Source organism: Oreochromis niloticus, unplaced genomic scaffold (genome assembly GCF_001858045.2).
Source record: "Oreochromis niloticus isolate F11D_XX unplaced genomic scaffold, O_niloticus_UMD_NMBU tig00008834_pilon, whole genome shotgun sequence".
Lineage (NCBI taxonomy): Eukaryota > Metazoa > Chordata > Actinopteri > Cichliformes > Cichlidae > Oreochromis > Oreochromis niloticus.
This window is the reverse complement of record NW_020329461.1, coordinates 262,411-285,161: the sequence shown is the minus strand read 5'-3', so window position 1 is coordinate 285,161 and position 22,751 is coordinate 262,411. Positions and strand designations below refer to the sequence as shown.

At 45.4% G+C, this 22,751-nt stretch overlaps 1 protein-coding gene across 1 annotated transcript in view; it reads left to right on the top strand.

Annotated features, from left to right (window-relative positions):
• Positions 1–22,751, top strand: part of LOC112845972 (uncharacterized) — a 54,782-nt gene that overhangs the window by 2,040 nt on the left and 29,991 nt on the right. The window contains 3 exon segments of the mRNA XM_025905133.1: positions 3–443; positions 446–1,036; positions 1,442–2,479. Of these exon segments, the coding sequence (XP_025760918.1) occupies positions 3–443; positions 446–1,036; positions 1,442–2,479 (2,070 nt within the window).

The window sequence follows — 22,751 nt, the reverse complement described above, 5'->3', positions numbered from 1 at the left end:
AGCAAGGCCTAAGACTGCATTCACCATTGGACAGGGGCTGTGGCAGTTCAGGGTCATGCCATTTGGGCTCTGCAATGCGCCAGCGACGTTTGAGAGGCTGATGGAGAGGGTGCTCGTGAACATCCCTCGTAGCCGCTGTGTTGTGTACCTGGATGACCTGTTGGTGCACGGTGGCGACTTCGACAGTGCGCTGTCTCACCTGAGCGAGGTCTTCAGCGCCATCCGTCAAGCTGGGCTGCGGCTCAACCCTGCGAAGTGCCGGCTGTTGGCGAGAGAGACTACGTTCTTGGGCCATGTGATCAGCGCTCAGGGTATCGCCACCGATTCCGCAAAGGTGGCTGCGGTCCGGGACTGGCCGACTCCCTCGAACGTCAAAGAACTGCGGAGCTTCCTGGGCCTAGCCTCCTACTACCGTCGGTTCATCAAGGGGTTCGCGACGATAGCCAGCCCCTCCACCGCCTGACTGACAAGGGCCAGCCGTTTGGCTGGGGTGATGCCTGCGCTGCGGCTTTTGCACAGCTGAAGGAGGCCCTCACCAGAGCCCCAGTTCTGGCCTACCCCGACGCCCGGCAGCCTTTCATTGTGGACACTGACGCTAGCAATGTCGGAGTCGGGGCGGTCCTTTCCCAGCAGGGCGAGGCCGGAGAACGAGTGGTGGCATACTTCAGCCGTGCTCTGGGGCGAGCCGAGAGGAACTACTGCGTGACCCGGCGGGAGCTGCTGGCCGTAGTGCTAGTGGTGCGGCACTTCCGGCCATACCTGCACGGTTGCCGGTTCCTCCTGCGCACTGACCATGCATCTCTGACCTGGCTCCTGAACTTCAAACACCCAGAAGGCCAGGTGGCCCGCTGGCTTGAGGTCCTTAAGGGCTACGACTTTGAGATCCAGCATCGGGCAGGTCGGCAGCATGGCAACGCTGATGCCCTCTCCAGACGGCCCTGCATGGCCGTCGAGTGCCGCTACTGTCTGCGACAGGAGGAGCGGGCTCAGGAGGCGCTGGGGGTGGCTACTGCTCAGGCCACAGCCAGCGGAGGGGGTGGCTCCCACTGACAAAGCAGCAGCTGAAGCGGGAGCAGGAGGCCGACGCGACGTTGGGTCAGGTGGGAGCCTGGCTGGAGGCTACGCAATGCCCAGACTGGACGGGGGTGTCGGGTCAGGAGCCCGAGGTGAAGGCCTACTACTCCCAGCACAACAACCTGGAGACCCACGACGGCCTCCTGTACCGGAGATGGCGGGCCCCCGGCCAGGGCAGAGATCTCCTGCAGCTGTTGGTGCCTCGGTCGCTGCGGTCGCAGGTGCTTGAGCTTGTCCACGGCTCGGTGGGGACAGGCCACTATGGGACCGCCAAAACTCTCCGCCGCCTCAGGGACAGTTCTACTGGCCTGGCTGCCGACGGGATGTGGAACTCCACGTGCACTGCTGTGACACCTGCACGGCGCAGAAGGGCCCCACTCAATGCTCCACTGCCCCCTTCAGCAGTACTTGGTGGGGGCCCCGATGGAGCGAGTGGGAGTGGACGTCCTAGGGCCGTTCCCCGTTACGGAGTCAGGGAACCGGTACGTGCTGGTGGCGATGGACTATTTCACAAAGTGGCCAGAGGCCTATGCGGTGCCGGACCAGAGTGCGACGACGACGGCAGAGAGGCTGGTGGAGGAGATGTTCGCCCGTTTTGGGGTCCCGGCTGAGCTCCACAGTGACCAGGGGCGTAACTTCGAATCGAAGGTCTTCGGGGAGATCTGTCGGCGGCTGGGGGTGGAGAAGACGAGGACCACACCGCTTCACCCGCAAAGCGACGGCTTGGTCGAGCGCTTTAACCGCACGCTGGCCACCCAGCTCGCCATTCTCACCAGCCACCACCAGCGGGATTGGGATCGACATCTGCCCCTGGTCCTTTGGTCGTATCGGACTGCGGTGCAGGAGTCCAGCCAGTGCACGCCTGCCGCTTTGATGTTTGGGCGGGAGCTCCGGACGCCTGTGGATCTGGTGTTTGGGTCCCCCCCTGAGCCGGAGATTGATGGTGGGCCAGAGATGGACTACTACAGGAGGCTGAGGGAGCGGCTGCAGGTGGTTCACGACTACACCCGCCAGGCCCAGGCCAGCGCCGGAGTACGGCAGAAAAGAGCCTACGACACCAGGTGCCGGGGGGAGGCTTTTGTGCCTGGTGCTAAGGTTTCGGTGTACTGCCCGGTTCGCAAGAGAGGAGTGTCCCCGAAGCTCTGCAGTCACTGGCAAGGGCCGGCGGAGGTCGTGGAGCGGCTAACAGAAGTGGTGTTCCGTGTTCGCATGCCGGGCCCGGGGCGCCTGGTGGTGTTGCACCAGGACAGACTCTCGCCGTATCGACCGCTCGCTCCGGTGGATGCCGGGGCAGGGGATGCTGGCAGCGCCCCATGTTCTGACCCGAGTGACTTTTCCCCCACCTGTCGTGACCGGCCGGTGCGCCAGAAGAAGGCACCGGGACGTTTGCAGGACTTTGTGTGGGGTAATGGGGTTGTCGGGGACGACTGACCCCTTAGGTGGGGGCTATGTAGCGGGCCGGGGCTGTTCGGGGATTTGTTATGGACATTTATGTTTGTTATTACGGTTATGTTTATGTTGTTGCTATGGTTACAGGTAACGCTCCCTCTCCGACGGTGTGTTTCCGGGTGAGGGAGCGCCTTTTTTTTGTGTTGTTGTTGTTGCCGCGCAGAGCAGAGGGCTCGCGCCAGTGTTGCTCCCCAAGAGCTAAATAAACGGGTGCTCCCGAAGAAACCTCCATCTCCTCCGTTTCCTGAGCTCGCCACAGTATCATCACTAAATTATAAATTTCTTCTCCAGATCTGCACTACTCCACTTAGTCACACTTTATTTAATTATCCTATGCTTGCTATCATATATTTTACCAAGCAATTCTTCTCACACAGTCAGAGATATGTGTCTCTCAGTGCAAGCTTCACTCATACATTCAAATAGGAACTCGAGTTTTCCTTTTTTTTTTGTCTCCACTCATTCAACTAATTTGCATATTGAGTCATATCTCAAGAAGTTGCCCTGACAACAGAAATGCATATTCAAAACATTACCACAAAATTAAATTATTTTATTTTTTCTTTCTACAGTAATCACTTCTTTTGCTCACTCGCCACACGACCACTTCCAATTTGTTATTTTACAATCAAATTTATTATCTGATCAACATTTGGTAATACCCCTATATTTTTCCTTTTTACAAAAGCCCCCTGTTGTCATGGACTTCTAGAGGTATTCTTCAGCAATGGATCACCTCAGCATTTAATAGCAAATGTCTGTTAAATCTACACTATTTAGCATTTATATAATCTATGAACATTGTCTTCATTGCATGTATGGGTTTGTATTCAGATTGATGTATGCCTCTTTGCGCTGAGCTGTAGATTCAAACTGTCTCACTTCTCATTCTTTCCAAAAATAATTTCACATGTGACAATTTGTATATGTGTGTTTTCTATTCATTTATGTAATTATTAGTTTATTTATTTCTTTAGCTCTCTGTTTTTTTTTATTTACCTTTCTGTTGCGATGCTCTGGACCCTTCTCAACGTCCACAAGTTCAGCCTCAATTTTCAACCCAACTCACTTTAACACGTCCAGACTTCACCTCTCACCGGTCCTCGTCCCCTCTTCTCACAGTTGCCTGTGTGTCCTCCCATATCTCTAGCAAACACAGGCCCAAATCAGCTGTTTCTTCTTCTCTGTTCATTCTCTCTTCCTCTTGTCAGTCTCTTCTTGACGCTTAACTCCCAGCATGGCAAATATGAACCTCAGACAGTCCATTCCAGCGCTTTCACACTGTCATGTTACTGGTACACTTCCCAGCTTGTAATTCAGAGTGCATGTTCCCATCCCAATGGTATTCATACATGCTGCTGGACCCTTCAGTGTTTTAGGTCAGTTGTACTGTCTTTTGCCTGCTGTTAGTTCTTCAAGCCCACGGTGTTGCTCTGTCTGTCTTCTGTCTTCAGGAAGAGATTGGCTGTCCTTTAAGCTTCTTGTCAGGATAAGGACAGGATGAGAGGTGAAGCTGTGAAATTTCAGCCAAAACTTGGCCTGTTTGTCGCCCCAATTATGTTAATCTATCATTTAGCCGCTGTACTCATCCAGGAGGTTGAGCCAAGTCCATGGGCACCTATATTAACACACTAAGACATTTATTTAATATCATTTTCCTAGTTATCAACACATTCATTCTCTAATTCTTCTATCTAGATTTTAAGACGTCTTTCTCTCACTCGTTGCGCACACAGCCACTCAAGTATGTACTAAAGTTTTTACACTTGCAAGCATTACCAAAAAAGAAATCTTTCACATCAAAATCCTCAGCGTGGTTAGCAGACTTCCTTTTGCACAAATCTTCAGCTCAATTAACACAGTTTTTCAACACACGTCACAATTCTCTTAGCTCAGCTCTGCAGCACAATTCACACAATACTTTCAGCTCCATTTCAGCACAATTCACTCAGATCTCTAGTAGCTCTTTTCACACAAATCACACCATTCTCTGTCACAATTTCAAAACAATATGCACTTCTGACCATAGATTCAAAGGACCAGTTTACACTTCACTGCATTTCATCAGTTTCTACAGCCTAATCGAACTCTTATTTTATGTTCACACACTATATACTGTGTGATTCTCCTCATTTTTAACATAAAAACTGCATCCTCGGCCACGCACACAAACTGGACAACATCATCCAGTTATATACTCAGCACTTTACACTTGCAGCAATACACAATAAACAAACAACCCAGGTACATACAGACACAAACACCGTGATCTCTAGGGGGTTTTCTGGCGTCCAGTGCCCGGGTCTAACCCTTATGCCCCCTTCTGCTGGTACCAGACTTTTCCTTCACAATTTCGACAAATTTAACAGCGTCCAACGCCAAGGTCTAACCTCTTTTCTGTCCACTTAACCAGTATCAGTTCCAAACTGTGACTGGCCCGATTTCTACACAACCTTTTTTATTTTTAGAAGCGTCCAACGCCCAAAGCCTAGCTTTTTTCACCCAAACAAGGGTAATGTCTCGTCCCAGACGAAAAAAGTGTTCCCAGACCACTAGTTATTAACCAAGGTCCCAGGTTTTGGCGGTCACTAACCTGGATAAGGAAGTTCCCACCTCTGAACTTGTGCACTTCTTAGAAGTCTAACTTCCATTCTAAAGTAATTTAAATAAATTTAAAAACAACAATCAAAACTCCAACAGAAAGTTTTAATCGATGTTCAGGTCCAACCTTATCACCAATAGGGACTTAAATCCCTCAAAGAAATAACCGATTACCTATCCTACTGTCTTTTCTTAAACACACATTAACTTCTTTTTTCTCTTTCACCATGAAATACCATATTACCTTTAACTCAGTACTATCATTCTCAAAGATTCATTACTCTTACTGTTACAAAGCTTTACTTTTATTTTCAGAAATTTAGTTTTACCACTACTGAGCCAATTTAATAGTGAAGATCGTTAACTCGGCGAACAGACAATTTAGAATTCATCCAATCTGCACAATTTGATTTAACAGGCTGTGCTTACCTTTGTATTGTTGAGCCGGCTATCCGTTCGCTTCATTTTACGATTTCACCTTAAGCCAAATTTGTCCTCTCAGTCGTAAAAGAATCCCGGGTTTTCGGCACCAAATATTGAATCTGGTTCTTGTCATTCTGAATAGAGAGAACACGGCTCACTTAATCAAAATATTTATAATTTTTATTTAATCATCTTCCGGAAGATCCGGGTCCGGGATGAGTTCCTGCCCCAAGTGGAGGAGTTCAAGTATCTCGGGGTCTTGTTCGCAAGTGATGGGAGAAGGGAGCCGGAGATCGACAGATGGATTGGTGCTGCGGCTACAGTGATGCCGACGCTGCACCGGTCCGTCGTGGTGAAGAGGGAGATGAGTGTAAAAGCGAAGCTCTCAATTTACCGGTCGATCTACGTCCCTACACTCACCTATGGCCACGAGCTGTGGGTAGTGGCCGAAAGAACGAGATCGCAGATACAAGCGGAGGAAATGAGCTTCCTCCGATGGGTGGCTGGCCTCTCCCTTAGAGATAGGGTGAGAAGTTCGGCCATCCGGGAGGGGCTCAGAGTAGAGCCGCTGCTCCTCCACATCGAAAGGAGCCAGTTGAGGTGGTTCGGCATCTGACAAGGATGCCTCCTGGGCTCCTCCTGGGTGAGGTGTCCCACCGGGAGGAGGCCCCGGATAAAGCGGATGAAGATGGATGGATGGATCTTCCGGAAGAGAGAGACCCGCACAGCCCAAAGCCAGTTGCAAAATCTCTCTCCTTAGAAGCCAAAAATGTGTCTCATATAGGTGTTATTTTGGTCCTTTACACATCACACATAGTTTCGATAAAAACAACTCCTTCTGTGTTACTAGTTCTGCTTTTTCTGTCTGGTTTCCTGTATTTTATTTATGTGCCTTTGCAGCTCTGCACTAAACTTCCTGTTTTTCAGTCTGGCTGAGCACTTGGTTTATGAGTCAAGACTGGCCTTGCTTTACAGGCCTTTATTATTAAAATACATAAAACAATATAATCAGAAAATAAGCACTAAGAATATATATTTATTCCGTAACAGACCTCAACCACTCCCACGAAGTTGAGGGTCGCGGGCGGGGGTGGTGGCGGCCAAGAACCGATCCGAGCAGCCAGACATTTTATTAGTTGCATCCGGTGCTTGGACCGGACCTGCATCTCTTCCCACTGTTGGCAAAACACCACCGCCTGCTCTCTCCATATGTCCGCAAGCTTAGCCACCATTTGGGCCAGCTCCTCCCCTGACTGTACCAGTCATGGTTGCGCCACCTACAATCCTGGGTTTTGGCACCACTGGGACAAGAGAGTGACGGAACCAACCACATCTTAACGCTTTCAAACATTTTATTTGGGTTGTACTACACACACTGGCTGGATCTTTCTGGCTCGCAGCCACACCCTACAACAACAACAACGACATGACCCAGTTCAGCCTTTTATTCCGGCGAGGCGTGATTGCGGATGCCGCTCACATCTTTTGTTTTGGACGTTTAACTGAAGATGGGACTTATCACAGCTTTGAATAAAACCATGGAGGACTGTCTCGTCAGGTCTGCTCCTCCCCACAGGGAGGCTGCTCTCGCACACATTTGCATACAGGATCAATAAAAAGGGCGAGAGCAGCCTCCCTGTGGGGAGGAGCAGACCTGACGAGACATGACCCCGTTTATCTGGCCTCTCTGAGTCCTGTTAGGATTTGTGTGTGATGTTCTTTCAGTGTTGCACTTTGTAGACACTGGTCTCACAGCCAGCTGCACTTAGAGATCAGTGTTGTTAGTCCAGGTCAGAAGATGACTTGTTGGAATGAAAATGAGTTTGTCTGCTTTAATGTCTGTTTTGGAGTTTCCATTTTCTAAACTTCTATTTTGGAGCAATTTCTTTATTTTGGTTGTTTTGAAATTTGTTAAAGTTTGTCGTTGGTTTTGTTTATTTTTGGGGGTTATTTACAAGTTTTATTTGTAAATTAAAATTTGCTTCATTTTGTGTTGTTTTGTTTTGTTGTTTGTCTTGTTAAATCAGCTAGGAATCACTGAAGGGCCATTTTTCTTTTATAAAAAAAGGGACCGGTATAGGACCAGCATGCATTGGTGTGGGCCTATGGTTTTTTACCAGAACAGGAGAAGTAGCCAGAAGGGAAAAAAAAGTATTTTTGCCTATTGCTTGCCAAGCTGGAAAAAATAAAAAACTAAAATCCAACTTTCAACTTTGGTCATTGGACTTCTTTTGCCTGAGTACAAAATATTACCACAGGGCAGCAGTGCTTTCTAAATTCTGAACTTTCTTCAGCTCTGAACAGATTATGAAACACTGAATGATTTCAAGCACACACTTTGTCTAATAAACTTACATCTTTCATTCTTTATACAGATTGAGCAGCTGTGGTTTGTCAGAGATCAGCTGTGATTATCTGGCAGCAGCACTGAAGTCCAACCCCTCCCATCTGAGAGAGCTGGACATGAATAACAACACCCTGAAGGATTCAGGAGTGAAGCAGCTGTGTGGCTTTCTGGAGAGTCCAGGATGTGGACTTGAAACTCTGAGGTCAGTCACCATGTTTTAGTTGTGCTGAGATGAATATGATGTGAAAGTTGTGCTGACACTAAACTGCAGACATCAGGCTGATATTATACTGATCCACACTGAGGATCTTCATGGTGAAGTCTGTTTTCTTCTTCTCTGGTTTAGTCCATTGACTGTAGCAGAACAAGGGTCACATTTCAAACAGTGATACTCAACATATGGCTCACGCCCCACAGCCTGCCGACCTTTCCTAATTCAGAAAGGGGACCCTGATTAACTGTATAGCGTTCTTTCTCACAGTTCTAAGTATCAGACACAACAATGAATAATACACACCTGACTCTCTTTAGCAGGTCAAAGGTCACGGCACACAGCAATCTGTGAAACAGAAACAGTGTGGAGCAGGAATTATTGCTCATTTACAAACTCACACTGCTGCATGGCATGCTGCGTAATGCTTGCTGGTCACGTAGTCAGATGCTTTCATGTGAGCTGAAGGCTGAGACATTTACTGATGACATCACACTGAGTGTTGGTGAATAAGAAGTTTCCTTGTGAATGATTTTCAGCTTTGACTGTAACAGTGTAAAGAGAATGATCACAGCAATAACTGTAAGAAGTATTTGGACTGACAGAAACATGTGGACAGCTTTTATTCTGAGGGTTTAGACAGAGTCTACCTCTGTGTGTGCAAACTGTGTTCAAAGTGTCGGCCAGTCACAGCTTCACGTTGTCATTTAGTGACACCATGAACACACAGCTGAAAATGTTCAGCTGACAGAACTGTTTTATAATCCAGACTTTGAAATTTGCTCATATTATTTCCTCCTCTGCTACAGTGAGCTCACCGGAACAGTTAAACACATAAGCATTTATTTTCAAAGCTTTTTAGTAGAAACACATTTAAACTTCTACTTTTTAATATCCCAGGAAGCACACATAATCCTGCAGTCTGAGAGCGCAGTGCTCTGTGACGACGATAAGGTATTAATAATAATCACAATCAGCTCATATTAGATAATAAGGTATATTCCAGGAAGCAGCTTCCTGTTCCAGATCAGCTGATCCGAGTCAGGTCAATCAGCTCTGAGCATGCTCAGTCTGAGTTATGGATACTACGATTCACCTTTGCAACGGGTAAATAAAGAGCCGAGAACACTGTTGTGTGTTTGTTCAAAAGATCCAAAGAATTCTCCCTGCAAGTCTGTGGCTGATGCTGCTGGAACAAAGCTGTTTGAAACCTTGTTGTTCTGCACTTTGGGACCAGAAGAGGAAACTGAACCTCTGTGCAGAGGGTTCAATGGAAGCAGCCAAGCGCTGCAAGTGTCTGCTGTACAGGGATGCTGGTTCAGCTGTGGCTCAGCACAGTTTCACAGTGTGACTCAATAAAAGCAGCATAAAAAAAAACCAAGATGCTTTCATTAGTGTGGAAATAAGAAAGTTTCCTGTAACATGACAGATGCTGGAGCTCTTTCACTCTCAGATTTACAGTTTTAGCTTCAAACTTCAGCTTGTGAATCCTTTTGTTCGGTTTATGAGGAAAATAATTCAATAACTTCCTGCTAATACACAACATTTCATCATATTTCCTCATAACCCTCTTTTGTCTGACCATTTGAATGACATTTGAACTTCCAATAAAGGACTCCACAGAGTTTGGTGACAATAATGACAGTAGATGTTTGTGTGAAAGTGCTGGAAGCAAATTTGTGTGTGATGTTCTTTCAGTGTTGCACTTTGTTGACGTTCCCTGTGCACTTGTCTCACAGCCAGCTGCACATAGAGACCAGTGTTGTTAGTCCAGGTCAGAAGATGACTTGTTGGAATGAAAATGAGCTTGTAGTTTGTCTGCTTTCATAATGTGACTGGAAAAAGGTGTTGGACTTCAAATATGTCCATTTCTTTCACACTTCACCTTTAAAAGTGAAGCCATGTGGTTCCTGGAATGAAACAGATGACTTTTTCAAGTGTTTTTCCTGTTTTTATGATAAATATACGACTTTAATGTGAAAATTCAGAGTTTTTCTCTTATTGTTTGTTTGAAGCTGCTTCCTGTTGGCTTCAGCTGTTTGGAGTTTCCATTTTCTAAACTTCTACATTCTGAACCTTCTTCAGCTCTGAAGAGATTATGAAACACTGAATGATTTCAAGCACACACTTTGTCTAATAAACTTACATCGTTCATTCTTTATACAGATTGGGCAGCTGTGGTTTGTCAGAGATCAGCTGTGATTATCTGGCAGCAGCGCCGAAATCCAACCCCTCCCATCTGAGAGAGCTGATCCTGAGTGGGAACAAGCTGCAGGATTCAGGAGTGAAGCAGCTGTGTGGTTTTCTGGAGAGTCCGGGATGTGGACTTGAAACGCTGAGGTCAGTCAGCATGTTTTAGTTGTGCTGAGATGAATATGAAACTGCAGACATAAGGCTGATATTACACTGATCCACACTGAGGATCTTCATGGTAAAGTCTGTTTTCTTCTTCTCTGGTCTAGTCCATTGACTGTAGCAGAACAATGTTCACATTTCAAACCTTCAAAGAAGAAGAAAAATCCTCTACTGGATAATTCACTGTGAAACTCTACAACTCGTCATTCCACCTTAAAGTCTGTCTGACACTAAAATCCAAACCAAAATGGCTGTTTCCAAATCTCCTCCACTGCCAGCATGAATGATGGGCAAAGAGAAGGAGGAACACTCTGACATTCAGGGTTAGAATGAGTTTCATAAAGCAAACTGTGAAACCTTGGCTGATTGTGACCTACACCCATTTTCACACCTTGGCTTATTTGATTAGGTAGAGGATCAATAGCAGGTCCATTGTCCCTCTCGGTGGGTTACTCCCACAGGGTTTAAATCTGGGACTTTCCACCATTTGACCCTAGGACTGAAGAAGCTTCTCGGATGAGAGGTGAAACGTCTTCAAGCAACTTAAAGAAGTCCAGACGCTTTTCTTTCCAAACTCCTTAGACTACGATGACCTGGATGACTGAGAACCTTTACAGATACACTTTACTTGTGAATGATTTCCAGCTTTGACTGTAACAGTGTGAAGGCAATGATCACAGCAATAACTGTAAGAAGTATTTGGACTGACAGAAACATGTGGACAGCTTTTATTCTGAGGGTTTAGACAAAGTCTGCCTCTGTGTGTGCTAACTGTATTCAAAGTGTCGGCCAATCACAGCTTCACGTTGTCATTTAGTGACACCATGAACACACAGCTGAAAATGTTCAGCTGACAGAACTGTTTTATAATCCAGACTTTGAAATTTGCTCATATTATTTCCTCCTCTGCTACAGTGAGCTCACCGGAACAGTTAAACACATAAGCATTTATTTTCAAAGCTTTTTAGTAGAAACACATTTAAACTTCTACTTTTTAATATCCCAGGAAGCACACATAATCCTGCAGTCTGAGAGTGCAGTGCTCTGTGACGACAATAAGGTATTAATAATAATAACAATCAGCTCATATTAGATAATAAGGTATATTCCAGGAAGCAGCTTCCTGTTCCAGATCAGCTGATCCGAGTCAGGTCAATCAGCTCTGAGCATGCTCAGTCTGAGTTATGGATACTACGATTCACCTTTGCAACAGGTAAATAAAGAGCCGAGAACACTGTTGTGTGTTTGTTCAAAAGATCCAAAGAATTCTCCCTGCAAGTCTGTGGCTGATGCTGCTGGAACAAAGCTGTTTGAAACCTTGTTGTTCTGCACTTTGGGACCAGAAGAGGAAACTGAACCTCTGTGCAGAGGGTTCAATGGAAGCAGCCAAGCGCTGCAAGTGTCTGCTGTACAGGGATGCTGGTTCAGCTGTGGCTCAGCACAGTTTCACAGTGTTACTCAATAAAAGCAGCATAAAAAAAAAGCAAGATGCTTTCATCAGTGCGGAAATAAGAAAGTTTCCTGTAACGTGACAAATGCTGGAGCTCTTTCACTCACAGCTTTACAGTTTTAGCTTCAAACTTCAGCTTGTGAATCCTTTTGTTCAGTTTATGAGGAAAATAATTCAATAACTTCCTGCTAATACACAACATTTCATCATATTTCCTCATAACCCTCTTTTGTCGGACCATTTGAATGACATTTGAACTTCCAATAAAGGATCCACAGAGTTTCGTGAAAATAATGACAGTAGATGTTTGTGTGAAAGTGCTGGAAGCAAATTTGTGTGTGATGTTCTTTCAGTGTTGCAACTTGTTGACGTTCCCTGTGCACTTGTCTCACAGCCAGCTGCACATAGAGACCAGTGTTGTTAGTCCAGGTCAGAAGATGACTTGTTTGAATGAAAATGAGCTTGTAGTTTGTCTGCTTTCATAATGTGACTGGGAAAAGGTGTTGGACTTCAAATATGTCCATTTCTTTCACACTTCACCTTTAAAAGTGAAGCCATGTGGTTCCTGGAATGAAACAGATGACTTTTTCAAGTGTTTTTCCTGTTTTTATGATAAATATACGACTTTAATGTGAAAATTCAGAGTTTTTCTCTTATTGTTTGTTTGAAGCTGCTTCCTGTTGGCTTCAGCTGTTTGGAGTTTCCATTTTCTAAACTTCTACATTCTGAACCTTCTTCAGCTCTGAACAGATTATGAAACACTGAATGATTTCAAGCTCACACTTTGTCTAACAAACTTACATCTTTCATTCTTTATACAGACTGAGCAACTGTGGTTTGTCAGAGATCAACTGTGATTATCTGGCAGCAGCGCTGAAGTCCAACCCCTCCCATCTGAGAGAGCTGATCCTGAGCTGGAACAAGCTGCAGGATTCAGGAGTGAAGCAGCTGTGTGGTTTTCTGGAGAGTCCAGGATGCGGACTTGAAACTCTGGGGTCAGTCACCATGTTTTAGTTTTGCTGAGATGAATATGAAACTGCAGACATAAGGCTGATATTATACTGATCCACACTGAGGATCTTCATGGTAAAGTCTGTTTTCTTCTTCTCTGGTCTAGTCCATTGACTGTAGCAGAACAATGTTCACATTTCAAACCTTCAAAGAAGAAGAAAAATCCTCTACTGGATAATTCACTGTGAAACTCTAAAACTCGTCATTCCACCTTAAAGTCTGTCTGACACTAAAATCCAAACCAAAATGGCCGTTTCCAAATCTCCTCCACTGCCAGCATGAATGATGGGCAAAGAGAAGGAGGAACACTCTGACATTCAGGGTTAGAATGAGTTTCATAAAGCAAACTGTGAAACCTTGGCTGATTGTGACCTACACCCATTTTCACACCTTGGCTTATTTGATTAGGTAGAGGATCAATAGCAGGTCCATTGTCCCTCTCGGTGGGTTACTCCCACAGGGTTTAAATCTGGGACTTTCCACCATTTGACCCTAGGACTGAAGAAGCTTCTCGGATGAGAGGTGAAACGTCTTCAAGCAACTTAAAGAAGTCCAGACGCTTTTCTTTCCAAACTCCTTAGACTACGATGACCTGGATGACTGAGAACCTTTACAGATACACTTTACTTGTGAATGATTTCCAGCTTTGACTGTAACAGTGTGAAGGCAATGATCACAGCAATAACTGTAAGAAGTATTTGGACTGACAGAAACATGTGGACAGCTTTTATTCTGAGGGTTTAGACAAAGTCTGCCTCTGTGTGTGCTAACTGTGTTCAAAGTGTCGGCCAATCACAGCTTCACGTTGTCATTTAGTGACACCATGAACACACAGCTGAAAATGTTCAGCTGACAGAACTGTTTTATAATCCAGACTTTGAAATTTGCTCATATTATTTCCTCCTCTGCTACAGTGAGCTCACCGGAACAGTTAAACACATAAGCATTTATTTTCAAAGCTTTTTAGTAGAAACACATTTAAACTTCTACTTTTTAATATCCCAGGAAGCACACATAATCCTGCAGTCTGAGAGCGCAGTGCTCTGTGACGACGATAAGGTATTAATAATAATCACAATCAGCTCATATTAGATAATAAGGTATATTCCAGGAAGCAGCTTCCTGTTCCAGATCAGCTGATCCGAGTCAGGTCAATCAGCTCTGAGCATGCTCAGTCTGAGTTATGGATACTACGATTCACCTTTGCAACGGGTAAATAAAGAGCCGAGAACACTGTTGTGTGTTTGTTCAAAAGATCCAAAGAATTCTCCCTGCAAGTCTGTGGCTGATGCTGCTGGAACAAAGCTGTTTGAAACCTTGTTGTTCTGCACTTTGGGACCAGAAGAGGAAACTGAACCTCTGTGCAGAGGGTTCAATGGAAGCAGCCAAGCGCTGCAAGTGTCTGCTGTACAGGGATGCTGGTTCAGCTGTGGCTCAGCACAGTTTCACAGTGTTACTCAATAAAAGCAGCATAAAAAAAAAGCAAGATGCTTTCATCAGTGCGGAAATAAGAAAGTTTCCTGTAACGTGACAAATGCTGGAGCTCTTTCACTCACAGCTTTACAGTTTTAGCTTCAAACTTCACCTTGTGAATCCTTTTGTTCAGTTTATGAGGAAAATAATTCAATAACTTCCTGCTAATACACAACATTTCATCATATTTCCTCATAACCCTCTTTTGTCTGACCATTTGAATGACATTTGAACTTCCAATAAAGGATCCACAGAGTTTCGTGAAAATAATGACAGTAGATGTTTGTGTGAAAGTGCTGGAAGCAAATTAGTGTGTGATGTTCTTTCAGTGTTGCAATTTGTTGACGTTCCCTGTGCACTTGTCTCACAGCCAGCTGCACATAGAGACCAGTGTTGTTAGTCCAGGTCAGAAGATGACTTGTTGGAATGAAAATGAGCTTGTAGTTTGTCTGCTTTCATAATGTGACTGGGAAAAGATGTTGGACTTCAAATATGTCCATTTCTTTCACACTTCACCTTTAAAAGTGAAGCCACGTGGTTCCTGGAATGAAACAGATGACTATTTCAAGTCTTTTTCCTGTTTTTATGATAAATATACGACTTTAATGTGAAAATTCAGAGTTTTTCTCTTATTGTTTGTTTGAAGCTGCTTCCTGTTGGCTTCAGCTGTTTGGAGTTTCCATTTTCTAAACTTCTACATTCTGAACCTTCTTCAGCTCTGAACAGATTATGAAACACTGAATGATTTCAAGCTCACACTTTGTCTAATAAACTTACATCTTTCATTCTTTATACAGACTGAGCAACTGTGGTTTGTCAGAGATCAGCTGTGATTATCTGGCAGCAGCGCTGAAGTCCAACCCCTCCCATCTGAGAGAGCTGTACCTGAGCCTAAACAATCTGCAGGATCCAGATGTGAAGCAGCTGTGTGATCTTCAGCAGAGTCCAGACTACAGACTGGACAGTCTGGTGTAAGTAGAGTGATGGAGTGAGTGGGTGGTGCTGTCAGCAGTATTGTACTAAACACAGTCAGTATGAAACAAAGATCCAGTGTTTCCTATAAAGCTGGAGCTTCTCAGTGAGGCTGTAAAAGGAGAATGGTGACAGACTTCAGGGGTCCGTTCTTCGTACCTCGGTTACTACATCCAAGATCAAATGACACATCCAAGATCAAATCATCGCGCTAACTTTGAGCTCGCTAATCCGGTTCTCCGAACACACCTGTTGACGATTAGTACAGCTGGATGAAGTAATCTGAGATCACTGGGTGGCTTAAAAGGGGCTACGCATCGATAGTAGAAACATTGATCGGCAACTCTGTGATTGGTCGGCGAAGATGTCGAAGGAGCGCGCTCAGTATTTTACGGCAGCAGAGCGAGAACTCTTGATTGAGAATAGTAATATTTATCACTTATATTGCTTTTAGTCTCCTGAAAAGAGACCCTGAAATAATCTGTTTGTTTGTTTATAACAGCAACCAAGAAAAGGGCAGAACAAATAAAGACAGGTGGTGGTCCTGCACCCCCTCGTCACACCCCGGCAGAGGAGCTGGCCCTAGGGTTGAATGCCACCAGACCCATTGTTGAGGGCATCCCTGGGGGCAGCTCTTCCTTAGACCAGCAGCCGGGGTGCAGTAGCAGCACCTTCATAACTGGTGCTATTTGTACAATGTAAAATATTTGGTTGTTGCCTTAATTAAAATGCTTTTTGTACTGTGACATTTATTGACATTGTGGGGGTTTTTTGTGTAGTTTTACATAACACTCCATCACTCCTACCTGTTCCCATGCAAGGGGTGACTGAAGCATGCACATTAAGTTGGGAGATATATATATATCTATATATCTAGGGAGAGAGAGAGAGAGAGAGAGAGAGAGAGAGAGAGAGAGAGCGAGAAAGAAAGAAAGTAAATAATACCCTCACGGGAAAATCGATATCTCTCTATGAGCACACTGTCGCGCTGAGCTAAAGGATCCTGTCTATCCCGCAATATACGCTGAATTCTGAAAACTCTCCTTATCAGTCTTGCACCTTCCGCAATGGGTTGCTCGCGTACAAACGGACAGGACATGGCTGCGACAGACTTCCCAAATCCACCTTCGCTTTTATAGCCGTGGTCTCTCATTTTGATTGCACGTAGTAATTTACTATTACTACCCTAAAATATGAATTACATCTGACATAATCTACTACATGACATAGAATGATTAATAGTACATTTCCCTTTTTTTCGGAAATGACCTGTATGTATCTGTATGAAACCAATAAAAGAATCAAATGCTGCATTATCTTTAGTTACATTGATAATATTTATTTATGGTAAAACAGTGGCGAAATATCGCTTTTGCTTTCGTATAAATGCAGCGGACATACCTGAGTGGCCGCGATCTAATCTTGTTTACATAAAGTAAGCCTGCTCCCGAGCAGGTTTACGCTTACGGATCTGTTGCTATGACAGCAAGTCCCGGATGAGCTTCGGAGAACCGAATGATCCAAGATCACGCGAAATCGTCAACAATCAAATCCGGCTAACTTACTTAGCGAGGTACGAAGAACGGACCCCAGGATTGGACACAAACACTTTGTTACGGCCCTAACAGGGCCTCCTCCTGAAATTGTCCTGGTGTGGGTGTGGTCTGTCTCTCCTGCCTAAGTGCTGTCCGTTGGTTACAGCTGACTCCCATCAGCCGTTAGAGGTACTTAAGGCCAGGGAACGGTGAGCTCTAGGGGAGAGAGCTTTGCTGTGTTGCAGCTGGTGGGCTGTGTGTGCATACTGCTTGATTACTCCTGCTCTGCGCAGAGAAGTGTGCTTGGTGATTAACCTTTTGTTTTATTTACTTTCCCAGGCTTTGACCAACTCCTGAGTTTTGTTGTTTTCTCTTTAAAAAGTGATTGCAGCTTGACCGTCTCTTTCTGTTAGTATTGTTGAAACATTTAAAAAGCTCAGCTGGACACACACCTAACCTAACTGGAAAGGTGTACTTCTACACTTCTCAAAAAGCAACACGACCGTTACATAAAAGCTGAAAAAAAAGAAAAACAAAACAAACGCCACTAATTTCAACCCCCCTTTTCAAACCCCGGACGAGCCCCCACTTTTTACGTTCCCCCCTAAAGGTCCATCCTAAAGATCCAGGGGGAAGTAACAAAAAGTGGCCAGGTTGAAAAAGGAACGAAAGAATCAAAAAGGTTAAATTAAAAATGTTTTATAAGTTCTTCCTTCGGGCACTCTTTTGTTATTTTGCCTTTCTTGTTGTCGGAGTAATCCTGGGTGGGGATTAGTTCCTTGTTGGGGGTAGGCAATTCAGGTCTCTGGTCATTGAAGTTTTGCCTTTCAAGTCGCCTCGAGCCCAGCACGTGCCAGAAGATGGGTAGGTAAAGTGTCACGGCTGCCGAGGCGAGCCGTGTGGTGTTGGAGGAAAAGGAGGACCCAAAAGGCAGTCAGTGACTGATGATTCGAGTGACGTTTATTTACAAATGGTGGAGTGGCAAAAAACAGGCAGTGAAGGAAGAGAGTTAACAGAACAACCTAAACTGGGAAAACTAAATAACAAACCAGAGAACATACGAACGGGGTGAGAGGCAGAGAGACGCAGATGAGGAACAGGACACCGTGGAACACAGACGAACCGGCAACAAGCAGGAGAACACACAGGGCTTAAACTTACACACACCAGTAATCAGGGGATGAGAAACAGGAGGGCAACACAGCTGGGAGAACTCAGAGCTGACGGGACAGGGGAAACGCAAATTGAACACACTCACATCAGACGGAGACCTTCACAATAAAACAGGAACCTCAGGCACAGACACAGAACCAGACAAGACACTGAACTAAACAGACAGATACACAAGCAGACAGTGTGACACCATAGACAGATGGAGGGAACACAGAGAAGTGGGGGCAGGCAGGCAAAGAACAGAAACCTAACAAATGGCAAATCACAACAGAATACATACTCGGAATGAACAAAAGCATAAGGAAACACAAAACACTGAGTCGGCAGGCTCAGGACCGTGACATAAAGAGTGTTGTGTGTAGGAACTGGGTGAGTTGTATTTGTTAATGTGTATGCTGCATGATATAAGTTGGTCACTTAGGGTAAGTTGTTAGTTCACCTGTTTAAGTGTTAGCTAGCCTGTGACAGAGTTGGCATAGGTGTGTGGTGGTCTCCTAATGAGGTTGTGCTTGCTAACCCTTCTCTGCCCCCAAAATGGATGATACAGCTATCAGTGCACAGGCTTGTTTGCAAGCAATAACATTCACCTGGTTCCAGTTTTCTGTGAGTCCAGTGTTCATAGCTTCTTCATTTCATTTGAACGCATAGCAACCGCACTGCAGTGGGCTCAAGACATGTGGGGGGGTAATGTTGGTATGTAAATTGAAGGGTAAGGCTCAGGAAACTTGTTCTAGTCTGTCTATGGAGGATTGCCTAGTTTATGAAAAGATTATAAGTGCTGTCCTCCCAACCCTATGAACTCATATCTGAAACCTATAGGCAGCATTTTCGAGGGTTGGAGTTAACACAGGGTCAGTCCTACCTTGACTTTGCTAGGGAGAAGGCAAAGCTTTTTGATAGGTGGTGCTCTGCAAGCTAGGTTAACGATTTGGGGTCCTTACGTGAGCTAGTACTGGTGGAAGACTTTAAGAACATGGTGCCTGAGTGTATTGCTTTTTATTTAAGTGAACAGAGGGTTTCCACTTTACAGCATGCTGCCACACTGGCAGATGAGTTTAAGCTAACTCATAAAACAAATGCTGTAGGATGTAATATCCCTTTGCGCCATAGTACATCTTGGAGAGGAGTGGGCCAGCTAACACGGCTAATATAGTTGTGGTTTTAAGATCTAGGGCCAAACTGTGTTTCTTCTGCCACAAGCCTGGCCATGTCATTGCTAACTGTGTGAAACTGGCACTCAAGCGCAAAGCACATCCGAAGAAGAGAACGCCTGATTTGAAAACAATAAGCAGAACTGGGATGGTAGGCGAGGTGGACATTGTAAGATTCAAAAAAGAGAGCCCAACCAGCCTGCTTGGGTTTGAGTTGTTTGGCAGTTTGAATATAGATCAGGTTCTGATGATCAGTCCAAATTAGAAAGGAATCCTTCGCACCAAGAAGCCAGTGTCGCCACTCTTCTAAGGCCCACTTGATTGCAAGCAGTTCCCGGTCACCGACGCCGTACCATTGCTGCGTGGGAGAAAACTTCCTTGAGAAGTAGCAGCATGGGTGGAGTTTCCCGTCTTGCCCATGTTGGGAAAGTACAGCGCCGGCGCCCACATCTGAGCCATCAACCTCTACAACAAATGCTTTGGCAGGCTCGGGGTGGAGTAGGATGGGGGCTGTAGTGAACCGGCGGACGAGATCTTGGAAGGCCCGCACTGCATCCGGATGAAGGCTGAATGGTTTAGGCAGATTTGGTGGTTTGGTGAGGGAAGTCAACGGGGCGACGATGGAGCTGAAATTCCGGATGAAACACCGATAAAAATTTGCAAAGCCCAAGGAACTCTGTAGCTACTTAAGGCCACTGAGCCACAGCTTGGACCTTCTGCGGATCCATGGCGAGGCCGTCAGAAGAGAGAGTGAAGCCGAGGAAGGTAGTGGACTGCTGATGGAAAGCATGTCAATGAAGAAGCTGTGAATCCACTTCCACTTCACTGCATGGAAGAACGAAAGTCTTCTTTAATTGCCCCACAAACAGGGCATAATCGTTGCATGCTGGAGATTTACTATTGTAGTGAGCTGCGGCCCATTCCTGGGCCTGGCCAGACAAAAGGGAACTTAACATTGCAACTTTAGTGCGGGGAGTGGCATATTTAGAAGGCTGTCATTCAAACAGCATATCCAGGATGGCAAGCAACCCATCGGGTCGGCCGTCGACTCCATTCCACTTATCTGATAATCTGATCCGTGGTTCCTCGCTCGCCACTGGTGGCTGATGCTGCAATGCAGTGACGGAAGCAGAAAGCTGGATGATTGTTTCAGAGAGGGTTTCTAGTGTTGTGCTCTGCCGGTCCACTACCCCACGACAATACAGCACTTCAGCTTTCAGCCGTTCGAATTCCACTGGGTCTACAACGGGCTCAGACATCCTGTCACGTTCGGGGAAACGCTCACAGATTATTAGGATAATTTGGCGTGCCCGTGTAGCATGCCGGCTACACCCAAACGCGGCAAAGGTTAGCGATGGGTTGAGAAAAGCACGCAGTTACTGTAATAACAGCCGGTGCGCAGAATGTCAACTTAGAACCGAATGTTACAGATGATCAGAAGATGGAACCTGACTGAGTGGGCGAATAAAGAGCGGTAACACTTACGACGACGAGAGCAGATGGAGGCTGGCGCTAATAAGGGTTCGGAGCTCCTGACATGAAGGAAACAATGTCTGAGTGGAGAACAGGGCCTGGCCCCGTGGTCAGCTGACCACTACCTGACACAGTTTAGTGGTGCTACAGTTACGAACTTGATTAATTGTTTTGGTTATCATAACAGGTAGAACCTTTTGACAAACCACTGGTTTGTATTTATGGGAAGGGGTGTTATGTCCCTAGCAGGGCCTTCTCCTGAAATTGCCCTGCTGTGGGTGTGGTCTGTCTCTCCTGTCGGTGCTGTCCGTTGGGTACAGCTGACTCCCATCAGCCGTTAGAGGTACTTAAGGCCAGGGAACGGTGAGCTCTAGGGGAGAGAGCTTTGTGGTGTTACAGCTGGTGGGCTGTGTGTGCATACTGCTTGATTACTCCTGCTCTGCGCAGAGAAGTGTGCTTGGTGATTAACCTTTTGTTTTATTTACTTTCCCAGGCTTTGACAAACTCCTGAGTTTTGTTGTTTTCTTTTTAAAAGGTGATAGCAGCTTGACCGTCTCTTTCTGTTAGTATTGTTGAAACTTTAATAAAACCTTTTTAATTTAACCAGTTTGCCTCTTTCGTTCCTTTTTCAACCTGGCTACTTTTTGTTGCTTCCCCCTGGACCTTTAGGGGGAACACAACAACTTCCCTTTTCTGACCGATAGTCACCATTGTAACGGCTCACACGCTCTGATCAAACACTGTCAACAGCCAATCAGCTCTCTGAACAAAGCAGCACGCAGGCCAATGACTGCATTCATTTCCAAGTTTAATGCAGTGAAGAACACAGTCTGTAGGTGAGAAAGAATTTAGTGAGAGCAGATGTTTGGATGGAATTCCTCCAGTTAACAGCTGGAACTGTCCATCTGGATTGTTGGGGTTGTTGTTGGGGTTCCTAAAGAGCTCAGAGTGGACAGACCAAGGTTATTCTAATGAATGAAAGTCCAAACTAAAACAAGAAGTCAAAAACATTTTCACTTCAATAAAAATTCAAAGATTAGAAAAAGTGAACCAACAATGAGTACTATTACAGTCCCAGTACTGAAGTCCATGCTGCTCTTTATACTGGATGTGCTGCATCACTGACTGACAGCTGATGAAGGGTCTCTGGAAACACTTGTTTATCTCCTCTGCTCTTCCTCCTTCTCTCTGCAGGTGGAGCTAATGTTAAACAGGATGGTGTGTGTTGAGAGAGGATGAGCTGTTTCCTGATGATCCAGAGAGGATGAAGCAGCAGCAGCTTGTGTGTAGAGACGCTCTGACTGGGCCATGTTACTGGGAGGTGGAGAGGAGAGGAGAGCTTCATCCAGCAGTGACTGACAGAGGAATGAAGTGCAGATGACTGTCAGTGCTGCAGAGTGAACTGCTCTGAGAACAGCTCCACTGTGAGACACAATGTAGAGTCCAGCATCATCTCTGTGTTCCTTTTGGATCTGACAGAGGATCATCAGTGTATCTGGACTGCTCTGCAGCTGTTCTGTCATTCTACAGCAGGGGTGTTGAACTCCAGGCCTTGAGGGCCGGTGCCCTGCAGGTTTTAGATCTCACCCTGGGTCAACACACCTGAATCAAATGATTAGTTCATTACCAGGCCTCTGGAGAACCTCAAGACATGTTGAGGATGTAACTTAACAATTTGAATCAGCTGTGTTGGATTAAGGACATATCTAAAACCTGTAGGACACCAGCCCTCGAGGCCTGGAGTTCGACACCTGTGTTCTACAGTCTCTGCACAGTCTCTGTATGACACTGGCTTCAGACCCTCCTGGATCAAACTCACCTGGAAAGGATTTCAAACACTTTTGAATAATAAACAGAATGTTTTTATAAGATAAATATTATGTTTTCATGTATGTGTGCAGTTTGAGCCTCAGTGGATGAATCAGTGCTTAATGTTTTATGTGGATACAAATGATCAATAAATGTGCTAATTGGAATCAAAGGAATGACTCTGACTGAATCTGTTCCTGCTTTTCTCACATGCGGATCCGATCCAGACTTCCAGATTCTGCCC